We start from the raw sequence: 15399 nt of genomic DNA, 5'->3' as shown, positions 1-15399 counted from the left end.
CAATCAGTTCATCTGTATTCCACCGTCCCTCAGTGGAGGAGGCCCCTAGCAGGGTAACAAGGAGCACAAGCCTTGAGGGCAGACGTCTGAACTTGAATTCCAGCGCCCAGCCTCCGTTTTTCCCTCAGTAGTGCTGGGACCATTGAAGGAGCTAATGGGGATGGATGCAGAGCGCTTGGGAGAGTGCTTGGCGCGCGGGAACGTCTGCACGCATGGCCTCGGCTGCTAACCTCCCCGTGCTCTCTGCAGCAGGGTGACTGGGGGGGTGCGGGTGTGGGTGTGATGGGAAGGGAGGGAAGGAGCAGGACATTGGCTGAGGTTGCGCCCCGGCTTCTGCGTGCCCAAGTGGCCTAGCCCGGGGCGGAGTCTCTTCCCAGCCAGGCTGGGGCTTTGTTGTCCCCGGGAGGCGCTGAGGGACCAGCCATGGCAAGCGCAGCCCGGGGGTGCGGCCCGTGGCTCCCGCTCCGCCTCGGGTTCCTGCTCCAGCTCGCAGCGCTGCTCAGGACGCCAGGGCCACAGGTGAGACGTGGGGCGGCTGCGGGACCTCCAAGGTCTGGGCCACGGGCGGGCGGGCGGGGGGAGGGTAGGGGAGGGGGCGCGGCCACAGGGGGCATCTTGCTCTCTTCCGGGTCCAGAGGGCCCCAAGTTAGACCCTGGCCAGGAAAAGCCTCCTAGCTTTAGGGGGTTGCCAGTTGCCCCCACGAACACCTAGCTGGAGACATGTGCCAGCGTGGAAGGGCACAGAACGGCGCCCCCTCCTGCAGCGTGGGGGCGCAGGTGGAGAGAAGGGTCTGGACTGGGGAGGGCTCCTAAAAGTCCTGGGATCCCCGGCGGGGACATAGGGTCCACTTAAGTGTCCTCTGTCGAGAAAATTCAGGTGGTTCACTGCCAGTCTCCCTACCCACGCCTGGACCCTGGGTTCAAAATCTCTGGGATAAATAAGTAGCAGGTGTGGGGATCGGGTCCAGCCCTGCCAGGAGCTAAGAGTCCAGTTTTACAGAAATGCAGGGAGAAGGCAAAGGCGCCCAGACTAGAATCAACTCGTTCAGCCTGGAGCCAGAACAGCTAATGGGATCATGGAAGGTTGGCAGTCCATGCCATTCACCTGCCCTGCATCCAGCTCTGGGCCCACCCATGGTTGCCAAGTAGGAATGTGAGCCCAGGGTGGCCAGAGCAGGTGTTTCCAGAAAAATGAGGAAAAATAGAAATGAGAAAAATTGTAAATCTCGATTTTTAAAAATGGAAATATTTCCAATTTTTAAAATGGGTAGCTAATTAAAAACAAATGTGTAGACATGATGATGGTCAAGCCACCTCAACTGTGGGCAACCCGTCTGCAGCTTCTTCTCAGCCCACAAAACAGGCTGCGAAAAGAGAGGGGCTAGGAGGCAGTTTCCTGACTCGCCACCAAAACCATTGGCTCAGCTCCAAACCTGAGGGTCCTGGAGCAGGATGTGGTTTTTGCAGGGGTGTGGCTGGGCCACCCGGATGTCAGGGTTCCTGCTGGGTGCTCAGCCTCACCCTGTTTGCCCAAGGAGGGGCTAGAGCAGGTGAGTTAGCCCAGCAGGGGCCCGATGCAAGGGCAGCTCCAGCCCTCCCTCCCTTGGCCGCCCCCGAGCCTTAGTCCAGAGGACCCCTGGAGCCTGGCACCAAAATCAGCTGGGCTGGGCTGGGGAGGCAGAAGGGGTCACTCCAAGAGAGTCAGACAGCTTGGCAAGTGAGTATGGGACCAGGCGCTGGAATCAGAGACATGGTGGTTCAGGGTCCCATTCTGCGTGGTTTTAGGCTAATTACCTACCCTGTGTGAGCCTTAGTCTCTCTCCCTCATTTGGACAATGCTGGGGACAAGAGAACCAATCTCATAAGGAAGCTGTGAAGTCCTCTTGTAAAGCCCTCAGTCTTCTCTAGAAAATCAGAAAGAATTGAGGGGAGGGGAAAAGGAGGGACTTTAGGGAGTCCTCCAGCTCCCACTGTCACCCCTGTCTAGGGTCAAGGAGATCAACAGGCGGAGCCAGCCACTTCTCCAATCATGCTTCCTTCTTTGTCTGTCCCCTTCTGCGAGAAGGGGAGTCACATCTAGCCCTGCATGAGTGAGGACAAGGGATGGGCCCAGGCTCCTCGGAGGAGGTGACTTTGTTTCCCACTTCAGGTCCAGGCCCTCAGCCCAGAGAGCCTCCTGCTAGTGTCCACCCTGGATGGAAGTCTCCACGCACTGAGCAAGCAGACGGGGGACTTGAAGTGGACGCTGAAGGATGGTGAGCAAGGGGCGATCCCTCGTTCTTCCTTGGACATGTGACGTAGAGGATAAGAGCCTGGAATCTAGAATCCAATGAGCCGGTGTCTGCAGGTAGATGCACCACTTCCCAGTTGGGTGGCCTTGGGAAAGCCACTGCACCTCTCTGAGCCTCCATGTCCTTACCCGTAAAATGGGGCCAAGGGTGATGACCCTACTTCACGGAGTTCTTGGGAGGATTAAATTACATGCACGATGAATGTTTGGCTCGGTGTCCGGCACAACTACGCACACAATGACGATGAGCTAGGCTTATCAGCGGGGAGTCGGGAGGAGGTTACTCACGCTCCATGTCCCTGTGCCCACAGATCCCATCATCCAAGGGCCAATGTATGTCACTGAGTAAGTGAACCTGCGGTCTTTGAAGGAGGGGGCGTCTGGGAGATGGGAAGCCAGGGTTGTCTGGAGGGATTTGGGTGGGGTGGGGGTGGGGGCGTGTTGGAAGGAAGGGGAGAGATTGGCTCTGGAGCTGTGTGGTGCCTCCCGCAAGGGTGGGCTCCTACTAGCCGGGCAGACGGAGGGAACCGGGGCCTCCATGAACCCCGGGGGCGTGAGCCTAACTCTCCCCCTGTTCCCCTCTGCCCCACAGGACAGCCTTTCTCTCAGACCCAGCTGACGGCAGCCTGTACATCTTGGGGACCCAGAAACAACAGGGATTAATGGTGTGTTTCTTACAGTGTTTGGGGTGGGAGAGGGCCCAGGCTTCTGTTAGCTGGAGCATGGAGGGGGCTGCACGGTTGGCGTCTGAGGGTCCTGCAGGGGGCTCGGAGCGCATTATGGGAAGGCTGTCCTGAGGCACCTGTTGAAAGGAGGTGGTGGGGTGGTGGTTTGAGCCATCTGCAGAGCAGACAGGCCCCTGAGGGCATCACAGGGCTTCTTCAGAACGCTGGGGGCTTCAAGGGGGAAACCTCCATCAGTTAGCTTTTGCCAAATAGTCACCCTGAAACTCAATGGCTTAAAAACACCAGCAGTTGATTTAACTCACCATTTTGTGGAATGTCAATTTAGGCTGGACTCAGCTGGGTGGTCTTGGCTGAGCTTGCTCCGGAGTCTGTGTTCAGCTGCTGGTCAGCTGGACGGCTGTCTTTCTGAAAGTTGGTTGGTGGTTGGAGGGCTTCTGAGAGGGACAACCGGGCCAGCCGTCCTTCATCCTCATCAGGAGAGCCTGGGCTTGTCCACGTGGTAGCAACAAGGGCACCAGAGACAGGGCAAGGCCAGTACGCAAAGGGGCATGCACGGGGGGGAGAGAAGGTGTTTGTCTTCCACAGCGGGACTCCAAGGGGGGTATTGAACAACACTCTGGATTTGTCACAGGGAATGAGGTGGAATGTTTGTTAGAACTTTGTGCCATCGGAAGCAAGCTGTGTGACAACAGCCAAGTTACTGACCCTCTCTGGGAAATGAAAATGATACTAATTGCACCTAGTGAGCAGGTTGTATGTGTTTTTCTGCTCTTCCTCCTTCCTGGAAATGTTCCTTCTCAGAGGCTGCCCTTCACCATCCCCGAGCTGGTTCACGCCTCCCCGTGTCGCAGCTCTGATGGCGTCTTCTACACAGGTGAGCATCTCTCCAGCCTGCGGGTCCAAGTCCAGCAGGGACAGGGACCTCGTCATGGTGGGGCCAGCTGGGCACAGGACAGCAGGGAGCACACCCTGTCCCAGGCCATCTCGAGGGCTGGCCCACTTCCCACCTCCACAGGCCGGAAGCAGGATGCCTGGTTTGTGGTGGACCCTGAGTCAGGAAAGACGCAGATGACACTGACCACAGAGGGTCCCTCTACCCCCCGCCTCTACATCGGCCGAACGCGTGAGTCAGGCCCCAGTGGCTCCCTGCAATTGTTTCCAACTTGCATCCAGGCCAGTCAATCTGTCGGTCTGCAAACATTGCCCTGAGCACTAGGCAAGGAGCTGAGGAGATAGCAGTGACCCAGACAGACTGTGACACAGATTGTGGCCTTCAGGACGGGGGTACCAATGACACTCCCTGGCGTGGGGGTGGGAGGAATATGACACGGGCATTCCTGGTAACCCTGCTTCTGGCCATTTGCAGAGTACACGGTCACCATGCATGACCCCAAGGCCCCGGCCCTGCGCTGGAACACCACCTACCGCCGCTACTCAGCGCCCCCCATGGAAGGCTTGCCTGGGAAATGTGAGTGCCGCCTTTCCCTGGCTCCAGCCTTCGAGCAAGGTCTCCAACTCAGGGAATCCTGAGTGGCATCCATGACCAAGCCTCACCACATTCTGAATGACACACCCTTGGTGGACGACCCTAAGTGAACCCCCTCAACCCTCAGCCAGACCCTCCTTTACCCCAAGCCGTCTTTAACATCCTCACTCCTCCATATTCCAAAGGAGCTGAGCCGGGTAACCCTTGTCCTGAGTGACCCCAAGCAACCCTCGAACACTCTGATGGGTCCTCACAGGTCCCAACTGACCCCCAAAGTTGAACGACCCCTGAGAGATGACCCTAAGTGACCTCCCCCAAGATTAACCTCCCCCAGGTAATTCTGACCACCCCCTTGGTATTATGACCGTCCCACCCAACTGCCTGAATGACCTTACAGGGGCCCCTAAGCCACCCCTCGTACCCTGACTTCATCATTTTGCGTGAGAACCCATGCAAGTAACCCTGACACATCACAGTTGACACCCCCAGGACCCTTGACTCACCCTCTTCACACTCTACATGACTCCCAAGTGACCCACATGCCTCCAGGCCACCCTGATTGACCTCTCCTGGGTGACATCAATCAGACCACGGCTAACTACCCCACATCCTAAGTGACCTCTCTCAAGTGACCTGGACTGAGTCACACACCTAAGTCACCTCTGGATGACCCTGACTGACCCCCACATCCTACACAGCTCCCGGGTTGACCCTGATTGATCCCCTGACAGATCAAAGTAACCTGGTGCACTCTGTCTGAGCTTCCCATGTTCTCCTAACCTTCCAGGGGATCTCACCTGACCCCCACACACCTGAGTGGCCCCCCTGATGACCTACCCTCCGAGCAGCTTCCCCCACCCCCCAAGATGCTCTGAGATGCCTCAGGTCAGAGCTCCTTGCCCACACCTCCCCATCCATCTTTCTCACAGACATGAGCCACCTGGCATCCTGCGGGATGGGCCTGCTGCTCACCGTGGACCCAGGAAGCGGGGCGGTGCTGTGGACACAGGACTTGGGCATGCCAGTGATGGGGGTCTACACTTGGCACCAGGACAGCCTGCGCCAGCTACCCCATCTCACGCTGGCTCGGGACACCCTGCATTTCCTCGCCCTCCGCTGGGGCCACATCCGACTGCCTGCCTCAGGTCCCCAGGACACAGCTACCGACTTCTCTGCCTCGGACACTCAGCTTCTGTAGGTGCCCATCCCTGGGGACTGGGGAGGAGCAGTCTGGGTGGATGTGATGTTCAAGCATGACACACCAATACAGCTGAACAAGGGGCCAAAATATTTCAAACTGGTTATTTGCCAAACTGATTGGCAAATGCCCAGTGCCTAGCACCTCCTGCCCCCTGCAGTGCCCCCAGGACCTTTTGGATAGCCCTGCTGTTCGGCAACTCTAGGGTAAAATATGGCATACAGGGGACCTCTGGGTCTCCACTCCAGCGTACGGGTGGATGGTGCTTGTTCTGCTTGGCAGGTGCTGTGCCTTATTGACTGTTAAAGATGAACTCTTACCCTTCCTTAACAGTACTGAATGCTCTGGAGTCCCCATCTTAGGGAACAAAGAGACAGAATGGGAAAATCAGGGATTATCCATTCATTCAATTCATTACACAAATATTAATTGAGCACTTACTGTGTACCAGCCGCCTGTCAGGCTCTGGAAGTACAATAATACAGCCCGTGTTCCTACCTACAGAGATCTTGGAGTCTAGTGGGGGAGACAAGAGTGTAAGAGGGCAATTATAATAGGGTATGATAGAGAATGATAAAAGGGAAGTATATATTTTTGATGGGAATGTATAGGCAGGGTACCTAAATTGAGACTGGGGGCAGGAGGCAGTTGTGGGAAGCTTCCTGGAGGAAAGGACATCTAAATTGAAACCTGAAGGATGAATAGGAAGCAAGAGAGAGAGAACATGGCAGCCAGGGAACAGAAATTAAATAAGGCTGGAGCACAGATTTGAACAGGGAATAAGGTCTGAGAGTGTTAAGCAGGAATCTTGTAGGATCATCGAAATGGTTTGGACATTTTCTCCTAAGGCTAAGGAAAAGTCATTGGAGGGTTTTAAGCAAAGAAGTGATTTGATTATCTTTTCATTTTAGAAAGAACAACCCTGGCTGCAGTGTGGAGAATATCATAGAGTGGTATAGCGAGGAAGTGCCCACGCACAGAATACTGCATTAGTTCAGGCATGAGATGAAGACCCTTTGGACTAGGGTGGAAATGTTAGAAATGGAAATAAGTGGAAAGTAAGAGATATGAAGAGGGAAAAACAGTAAGAATTTGGTGATCGGGGAGTTTGGTGATTGTGGGCAAGGAATCAAGGTTTGTGAGCAAGTGCTCAGGTTTCTAGAAGCACATGGGTGCTGTCGTTTGCAGAGGTAGGGAGCACTAGAGGAGGAAGGGGATGAGGAGGAGGAGTTAAGGAATGAAGTGACAAGTTCAGATTTAGAAAACTGAGCTCTTGAAAGAGGTTTGGGCTAGACACAGATTTAGAAATCATGACTCTAGAATTTGTTTGTATCCGTTAGCTTTTGCTGCATAACAAAGCACTCCCAAAACTTAGAGCTTAAAAACAATGAACATTTGTTATTTTTCAAGATTCTGTGGGTCAGCTGGGTGGTTTTCTGATCTGGGCAATCTGGTGGCTTGGCTGAGTCTGGATAGTTTAGGATGACCTCTTTCAGCTCTATCATAGTTGGTGGACTATTTGGCCTAGGAGGTGTCAAATGAGGTCTCTCATGCCCCAGAAGGCTAGCCGAGCACTTCTCAAGCCTCTGCTTATGTCACATTTGTTATTATCTCATTCTCCAAAGCAAGTCACATGGCTAAGCCCAGAGTCAATGTGGGAGGGGACAATACAAAGACACAGGTACAGTGGTAACTGAAACTACCCACCACCATCACTTACCCTTCTCCCCTTTTTCTTCTCCCTCACTAGGATGACACTGTATGTGGGAAAGGATGAAACTGGATTCTATGTTTCTAAAGCACTGATTCACACAGGGGTGGCCCTAGTGGTGAGAAGGGGTCTCTGAGGGGCTGGAAAGAGGGGATGGGGCAGGAGAGGAGCTCCCTCACTCATGACTCTCTATCTTCTGCCATAGCCTCGTGGACTGACCCTGGCCCCCATGGATGGCCCCACCACAGAAGAAGTGACACTCCAAGTCTCAGGAGAGCGAGAGGGCTCACCTAGCACTGCTGTCAGATACCCCTCAGGCAGCGTAGCCCTTCCTAGCCAGTGGCTGCTCATCGGTGAGATTCTTCTAGCTCAAATTTGGAATAGATGAAGGGCCCATGAGCCCCGCTTCTGAGGTGAAGGCTGAGGTCACCTTCAGCCAGCTGACTTTTGCTCTGCCCCTTAGGACACCATGAGCCACCCCCAGTCCTGCACACCACCATGCTGAGGGTGCATCCCACCCCACAGAGTGGGACTGCTGAGAACAGACTCTCAGAGAACACACAGGCCCCAGCCCTCTTCCTGGAGGTCAGTGCTAGAAGGGCAAAGGGGATTGGGGGTGGGGGGGAGGAGACTTGGCAGGTTGGGAGGGCAGCTGTTGGACCTTTCCCTCAGGCTTCTAGGAATAACATCTGGGGGTGGGTCAATTGATATCACACAATTTCCTGGAAGAAAAACATACATATATGTTGTTACTGCCAGAAACATATTAGATGTGTCAAAGGATATTTGTTATCTAAATTGTGAAATAGGATCACAGTTTTAATTCTTCTTCAGTGTAAAAATTACAAAATATTTATCAGGTTAGAAAATGTAAACAGAAAAACTATAAAAGCAAGCTCTCCTGGGAGAGGGTTGGGCAAGAATCACTAGTGGTTCAAGGTTAGAACAGCCATGACTTGCTCCCTCTCCCCCTGCCTCTACCCACCTCCTCCACTCTCTTTCTCTTTCAAATAAATAACTAAATCTTTAAAAAACAAACAAAACAAAACAAAACAAAAAAAACCCAGCCCTGACGCAAAGCAGTAATTCTCAAATCTGGTTGCTCATCAGAGTCACCTGGGAGCCCACTCAGGCCCCACTGAACTGGAGATGGATATCTGAATTTTTTGCTGATTTCCCAAGAGTATCTGTATTTTTTAGTGATGTCACCGCCTCCCCCCTTCCCCCCTCAAGAGATGCTGGTCATCAGCTAGGTTTGGAAGACCACACTCCTGGGACACCATGATATTTCAGCACCACGGAGAGCACCGTGTTTCCCACCATGTGGACTAATCATTCACTGCCCCTTTAGCTAAGCCCAGCAGCCTTGTACTGGGTGATGGAGAAGGGTTAGGGGTTCCACAGTGTGCTAAGAGTGAAAGTTCCTTTGTTCTCAGCTCCTGAGCCTGAGCCGTGAGAAACCTTGGAACCTGGAGCTGCATCCAGAAGAGAAAACCCCGGATTTATATCCAGGGCTGGGACCCCAAGACCTGTTGGTAGCTAGCCTCACTGCTGTCCTCCTGGGAGGGTGGATTATCTTCCTAATGAGGCAGGTAAGCCTATGGCCCCTGACCTCAGGTCCGTCTTAGGGTCTTCCTTGGGGGGACACTGCCCCTCCTCTCCAAGACCACTCAGCAGCTCTCTCCCTCACCCAGCTCTGATTCTGCTGCCTGCCGTTCTCCCAGCAGCTCCCCGAGCCCCTGCTACTGTGTTCTGTATGTTCATGGTCCAGTGCCAGGCTGTCTCAGGCACCACTGCTGGGCCCCTCATGGGGCAGGACCTGGCCAGGGCTGAGCCCTCTTGGGCCCTGTATTTCAGCAACAGAAGCAGCTGGTGGAGAAGCAGCAGCAGACCCTCGTGGCACCTGCAGATCCTCCTCACATCTCACAGAATGCTCAGCCCCTACCAGCAGGGGCCACCCCCCAGGGCCAGAAGAGCCTTCCAAGCCCCTCAGAGCAAGCCCAGCCAGTTGAAGACCCAGAAGGTGAGCTTAAGTGAACAAGAAAGACAGAGTCAGGGACAGAGAAAAGAGTGAGCAGGTTTAGCTTCAAAGTTGGTTTATTAGAAGTCACTATAGTATGGTACGGTGCTTAAGCCTGAGTTAATAAGAGAGGATTTACAGCATCCTATGGAGTTAAGCACTCTAGAAATGTCTGCCATCATTGTTTATCATTACTTTCAAGGACTCTTGGGTGCAGACAGAACTGGGTACAGATCTAACTTCACTAGCTGTTCACTTTGACAGGTTTCCTTCCTCCTCTAAGCTTCGATTTTTCTCATCTGTCAAATGGGAATAACAACACCCACCTCATTGTATCACCTCATTATGAGACGTTACCAGCATCATTATTATTAAATCAGTCTTAGGTGATGTTAATAATATTTGTGTTAGTTTAACATCATATTTGGTAACAGAACTAGTAAATTACCTAGGTGTCATTTTGTTCTTTTGTTTCTCTCTTTAGGACTTTTTATTTTTAAACATTTCTCTTTTGTCAATTAGATCCTATAAACTAGCCCTTTCAAGCTTCCCTGGTGTCTGTGGGAGGCCTCAGGGGAACTTCCTCATGCTTTTATTGGTCAGTCCAGGCTACTTCTCCTGCCTTTGGCTCTGGGCAAGACTGACCTCAGTCCTTTGCATGAGCTGTTATTGGCCCCTACTGGTCTCCACTCAAACCACTGCCTCATGCCACTGTCCCCTTAACTCAGGCCAAAGTCCGCCCCACTCTTGGCCTGATACTTCAGTGCTGCCCCAGCATTCACTCTGTGTTCACCCTGCCTCTGCTGAGACAAAGCAGCCCCCCTTCCTGAGGGGCTGGCTCTTCTAGAAGGTGCCCACTGCACCTGAGAAGGTGCCTGAGCCCCGAGGTGTTGCAGTGCTTGTCACTTTACTGGCTCTGGGTGGGTCCACATAATACTCACCCACTGCACCCTGAAACGCTCATCTCCTGGGGTCTTCAGACTTGAGCTGGATCTTTCCCCAGACAGGACAGACTCCGTCTTTTCCCAGGATGGCTCTCATCAAAGCACCGTGTGGTTCTTCTTGCCATTGTCCTTCATTCACCCCTCACCACCAGAGTCCATCAGAGCCCAGCAACTCTATCCCTGCCTTCTGAGCTGCCAGAAATGGGCCCACTCCCACCTGTGCTTCCAGGCCCTGAGCCCAGCCACTCCTGAGAGGCCAGGGTACACAAATCTAGGTTACTGCCTGCATCTTGCCAACAGATGAGAGTGAATTTTTACTAAAATAATCCAGAGCAAAGCTGAGGGACAGCTTGGTACTTTTCTCACTGGTCTTGATGTGGATTCTCATTTGCTTTTCCTAGAGCTAATTGCAGAGACTGAAGTGGGCAGCCCTTCCTGAGTAGAGTGTTCTCGGGGCCACTGCACTGCACAACTCTTGGGGTGCCATGTACATTTAGCTGTATGAATGGTGTCCCTCGGAGCTGAGCAGGGCACAGCCTGGCCAGACATGCCTGGGTCACTGTGAGGGATGTCTCACAAGCTACCCAAAGGGAAGAGCAGTAACTGTCCAAGTCTACCGACCTCTGCCCGCCTGAGCCAACCCCATCCTTCTTAATAGGAAACCAAGGCATTCCAGGGGCTCCTGCTACCCTAGAACAAACTCTGGGACAGGTTTGCATCCAAATGTCCATTGCTGCTCCCTCCCATCCGGGGAGGGGGGCGGTCTTTCCTAGGACTGCTCTCACCCTCACCATGCTGTCCACTGCCAAGCACACCTTCTTATTTGAAGCCAGTTCATCAATGAAAAGGGTTTATTATAAAAGGTGGAGGTGGGGAGAATGGCAGAGGAAGTAAAGAAAGAAATCTGGGCAGAAAATGCCAGAAAAGGAAGCATAAGGAAGATAATCTAGCAGGATTATCTATCTCCTTCCACACATTCATTTAATCCACAGTAATGCTGTGCGGGATCATCAACATGGGTCCCACTTTACAGATGAGAAAACCGAGGGCATAGGGGTTTAAGTCACTTGCCAAGGACACACAAAGAGGAAGTGGCAGGCCCAGGCTGGGCATGGAGGGTGGGAGTCCAGAGACAGGTTGAGGCGGTGGCGGATCTGGACTGAGCAGAGGCTCCCTGAGACAGTGCCCGCCCCCCTCCCCTCAGCTGAGCAGCTTACCGTGGTGGGCAAGATTTCCTTCAACCCCAAGGATGTGCTGGGCCGCGGGGCAGGCGGGACGTTCGTTTTCCGGTGAGTAGGTAGCCAGAAGCTGGGCTGGAGATGTGGCTTTCATGGCACTTTGGGCCACTGTCCTTCGGGGGGCCATTCTTCAAAGGCTCGCCGAGGCAGGTGCAGGAAGGAACTTTTTCCATCGTCTTCCCTCTCTGAACCACACCCCCCCAGGGGCCAGTTGGAGGGGCGGGCAGTGGCTGTGAAGCGGCTGCTCCGTGAATGCTTCGGCCTGGTCCGGAGGGAGGTCCAGCTGCTGCAGGAGTCAGACAGGCACCCCAATGTGCTCCGCTACTTTTGCACCGAGCGGGGACCCCAGTTCCACTATATAGCCCTGGAGCTCTGCCAGGCCTCCTTGCAAGAGGTGAGCCAGAGCTCAGAGGGGCAGTGGGGTGGTGGTGGGGGTCCCAGGTTGCACAGTGACACTGTCCCCCACCTCTTCAGTATGTGGAAAACCCAGAGCTGGAGCGCTGGGGCCTGGAGCCCTCCATGGCGCTGCAGCAGCTGATGTGTGGCCTGACGCACCTGCATTCCTTACACATAGGTAGTATCCGGCCCTGCCCTCCGCTCCGGCCCCCACTGTCCCCCCCCACCCCAGCCTCACCTTCCCCATTCCCCATTGCTGCACTCAGCTCTGCTCTGCTCTCAGTGCACCGGGACCTGAAGCCAGCCAACGTCCTTATCGCGGGACCTGATGGCCCTGCCGGCCGAGGCAGGGTGGTGCTCTCAGACTTCGGCCTCTGCAAGAAGCTGCCTGCTGGCCGCTGCAGCTTCAGCCTCTGCTCGGGCATCCCCGGCACGGAAGGCTGGATGGCGCCCGAGCTCCTACAGCTCCTGCCCTCTGACAGTCCTGTGAGTCCTTCCCTGGCCCGGTGCCTCTCCTGCTGTGGCCAAGCCTGTTTCTTCATCTTTAAAGTGGCATAGTTCATCCCTTCTTACCTAGAGCAGTGGCTCTCAACCTGGGACTATTACACTGCCCAGGGGACACTGGGCACTGTCTAGAGACATTTTTGGTCGTCACAGCTAGCAGGGGAATCGGGGTTTGCAACTGGCATCTGGTGGGTAGAGGCCTGGGATGCTGCTAAACATCCTACAACGCACAGGACAGCCCCCCGTGACAATAATCTGGCCCCAAATGTCAATAGTACCAGGGTTACAAAATCCTGACCTAGAAAAGGGTTTTCAATCTGCACTGTGCTGCAGAATCACTGGCAAACTTGAGAGTTTGGGCCTGGACGCTTCCTGATGCCCAGGCCCCACATCCAGTGATTCTGACCAGACTAGCCCGGAGCCGGGCTCCAGGTGATTCTAATATGTAGCCAGGGAGAATCACGGATGTAGAGGGTTTAGGGAGCACCAGAGGATCGAATATAGTTGAAGCCCAGAGCAGGGTCTGACCCCCAGAGACACTTGAGTCTGAGACCCCAGGATTATGGATTTGAGTTGTCAGTGTGTGGGTGGAAGATGAAGTCATGTGCACAGATGAGAGTAATAGGAAAGGTCAGTCGCTAGGCAAAGCCATGCCTAAATCAAGAGAAAGCAGGAAGTGGCCACCCGGAGGCACAAGGACTAAAGGATCTGATGTTATGAGATTGGACAGATTGATTGATTGATTGATTGATTGATTGATTTATAAAGATTTTATTTATTTTTTTGACAGAGACAGCGAGAGCAGGAATGCAAGCAGGGGGGAGTGGGAGAGGGAGAAGCAGGCTTCCTACCGAGCAGGGAACCCGACGTGGGGCTCGATCCCAGGACCCTGGGATCATGACCTGAGCCGAAGGCAGATGCTTAACGACTGAGCCACCCAGGCGCCCCGAGATTGGACAGATTTTAATTAGTAGCCAGCATTTTAACTTTTGGGAAATTTCACATAGCAACCTTGATTTCTGGATCCTCTTGGAAAATCAAAGCTCTGCCACCCAGGAGAGTCCCCTGGAGATCATACGGTCTCACTGCCACTTCAGTCCCTCCAGCCCGGCCGGCCTCACTCACCTCTGTTACCTGCTAGGCCTGGAGGAATGCAGCTTGCACACCTGCACTAGCAGCTCAGGAGGGCCAAGATTTTGGATGAAAACCATGGGCCCCTTTCAGTGGTGCAGAGGGGTGGAGGTCTCAGGTCGAGGAGATGGCGCTCAGGAAGCATCCTTGAGTTCTAGTCTGAACCAAAGCCCTGGCTACCGTATCAGCCCACAGGAGAATTGACCCGGGCAGGCTTCCCGGAAGCAGGGACTGCCTCCTTATGTTGGTCTCTCTGGCCCCCAGACAAGCGCAGTGGACATCTTCTCTGCTGGCTGTGTGTTCTACTATGTGCTTTCTGGTGGCAGTCACCCGTTTGGAGAAAGTCTTTATCGCCAGGCAAACATCCTTGCAGGGACTCCCAGCCTGACTCACCTGGAGGAGGAGGCCCATGGTGAGGGGGGACAGGGCCTGGCAGAGAAGGGAGGAAGCAGGGCATGGGGCTCGGCGGGCCTGAAGCCATCCCTCCCGTTCGCCCCTACAGACAAGGTGGTTGCCAGGAACCTGGTGGAAGCCATGCTGAGCCCCCTGCCGCAGGCCCGCCCCTCAGCTCACCAGGTGCTAGCCCACCCCTTCTTCTGGAGCAGAGCAAAGCAGCTCCAGTTCTTCCAGGTCAGAGGGAAATCTTGGGGATGGACCCAAATAAGTCCCAAGTTTGGGCGCCGAGTGATAAGGGGAAGCCAGAGTGGCTGGGGAGAGACTTGTCTCTCTGTTCCAGAAAGCCCAGCTCCTTCTCTGAACCAAGCTCTGGCCTAGACGCCTAGACGTTGCCGGGCTGGCGCTCCACGTTCTGCTCACTACCAGACTTCCCAGCCCCAGCCTCCACCCCGCCCCCACCCCACCCCTGGGTGACACATGCCCCATGCCATTCAACCCTAGTTGTCGCTTCATGTTACAATGGTGCCCAGATAGCCCATCCCACTTGTGTGACCTTGAGCAAGGGACTTGGTGCCTCTGAGTCTGTTTGCTCATCTGTAAAATGGGGACAACAGTACTTACCTCACAGGCTGATGAAGACCTGGCAGGTAACATGGAGACATGGCACCGGGAAGCTGTACTTGAGGGGCAACAATCCTTGTCCTAAACCAAGAAGCTTTTGCCGTTTGGCTCCCCCAAGCCATATGGCACTTCTGGGCCTTGTGGCCTCTGAAACTGCTCATGAGGCTCAAGAGCTCTGTGGGGTCCTAGGACGTCAGTGACTGGCTGGAGAAGGAGTCTGAGCAAGGGCCCCTGGTGACGGCGCTGGAGGCGGGGGGCTCCGCGGTGGTCCGGGGCGACTGGCACAAGCACATCTCTGTGCCGCTGCAGACAGGTAGAGGCCAGCCTTGGGGTGGGTCCGCCGGACGGAGGGGAATCCAGCAGAGGCAGCCTTGCCAAGGAGTTTCCTGCCCACAGATCTGAGACGGTTCCGGACGTATAAGGGGACGTCAGTTCGAGACCTGCTCCGTGCTATAAGGAACAAGGTGTGCCCTAGGGTTTGCACGGGGCCTGGATCACGGGGCAGCCCGGTCATGGCTGAGCGGGGGCTCTCTCTCTACCTCCCTCCAGAAACACCACTACAGGGAGCTCCCGACGGAAGTCCGGCAGGCGCTCGGCCACGTCCCCGACAGCTTCGTCCAGTACTTCACAGCCCGCTTCCCGCGACTGCTGGTCCACACACACGGCGCCATGAGGCACTGTGCCTCCGAGAGCCTCTTCCTGCCCTACTACCCGCCAGCCTCCAGGGCCAGGGAGCCATGCCCAGCCGGGAGCTGAGGCCACCAGCCAAGGGGTGGGC

At 54.7% G+C, this 15399-nt stretch overlaps 1 protein-coding gene across 2 annotated transcripts; it reads left to right on the top strand.

The window, feature by feature from the left end:
- The first annotated feature begins 423 nt into the window (after positions 1-423).
- On the top strand, positions 424-15393 carry ERN2 (endoplasmic reticulum to nucleus signaling 2). 2 transcript variants are annotated; one of them, XM_032396281.1, is made up of 22 exons: positions 424-519; positions 2150-2255; positions 2602-2635; positions 2883-2955; positions 3778-3850; positions 3992-4099; positions 4343-4444; positions 5392-5656; positions 7411-7489; positions 7577-7724; positions 7835-7956; positions 8808-8963; positions 9229-9394; positions 11540-11624; positions 11778-11967; positions 12048-12147; positions 12253-12455; positions 13869-14016; positions 14107-14234; positions 14811-14934; positions 15018-15085; positions 15171-15393. In XM_032396281.1, the coding sequence occupies exons 1-22, from the start codon at positions 424-426 to the stop codon at positions 15375-15377; spliced, it is 2781 nt and encodes a 926-aa protein (XP_032252172.1). In that variant the 3' UTR covers positions 15378-15393. The 2 variants fall into 2 exon arrangements, with proteins under 2 accessions (XP_032252172.1, XP_032252173.1); XM_032396282.1 differs by lacking the exon at positions 8808-8963.
- Positions 15394-15399: the final 6 nt, after the last annotated feature.

Source organism: Phoca vitulina, unplaced genomic scaffold (genome assembly GCF_004348235.1).
Source record: "Phoca vitulina isolate PV1807 unplaced genomic scaffold, GSC_HSeal_1.0 scaffold90, whole genome shotgun sequence".
NCBI classification, from domain to species: domain Eukaryota; kingdom Metazoa; phylum Chordata; class Mammalia; order Carnivora; family Phocidae; genus Phoca; species Phoca vitulina.
The sequence above is the reverse complement of the archived record's forward strand: the minus strand, read 5'-3'. Positions and strand labels throughout refer to the sequence as shown.

Excerpts from the sequence above, each read along its gene's own strand:
- ERN2 (XM_032396281.1), top strand. The coding sequence starts at position 424 with ATGGCAAGCGCAGCCCGGGGGTGCGGCCCGTGGCTCCCGCTCCGCCTC. Across the intron at positions 2,956-3,777 it reads AGAAACAACAGGGATTAATG|AGGCTGCCCTTCACCATCCC; the intron begins GTGTGTTTCTTA and ends GTTCCTTCTCAG. Across the intron at positions 14,235-14,810 it reads AGCAGCTCCAGTTCTTCCAG|GACGTCAGTGACTGGCTGGA; the intron begins GTCAGAGGGAAA and ends GTGGGGTCCTAG.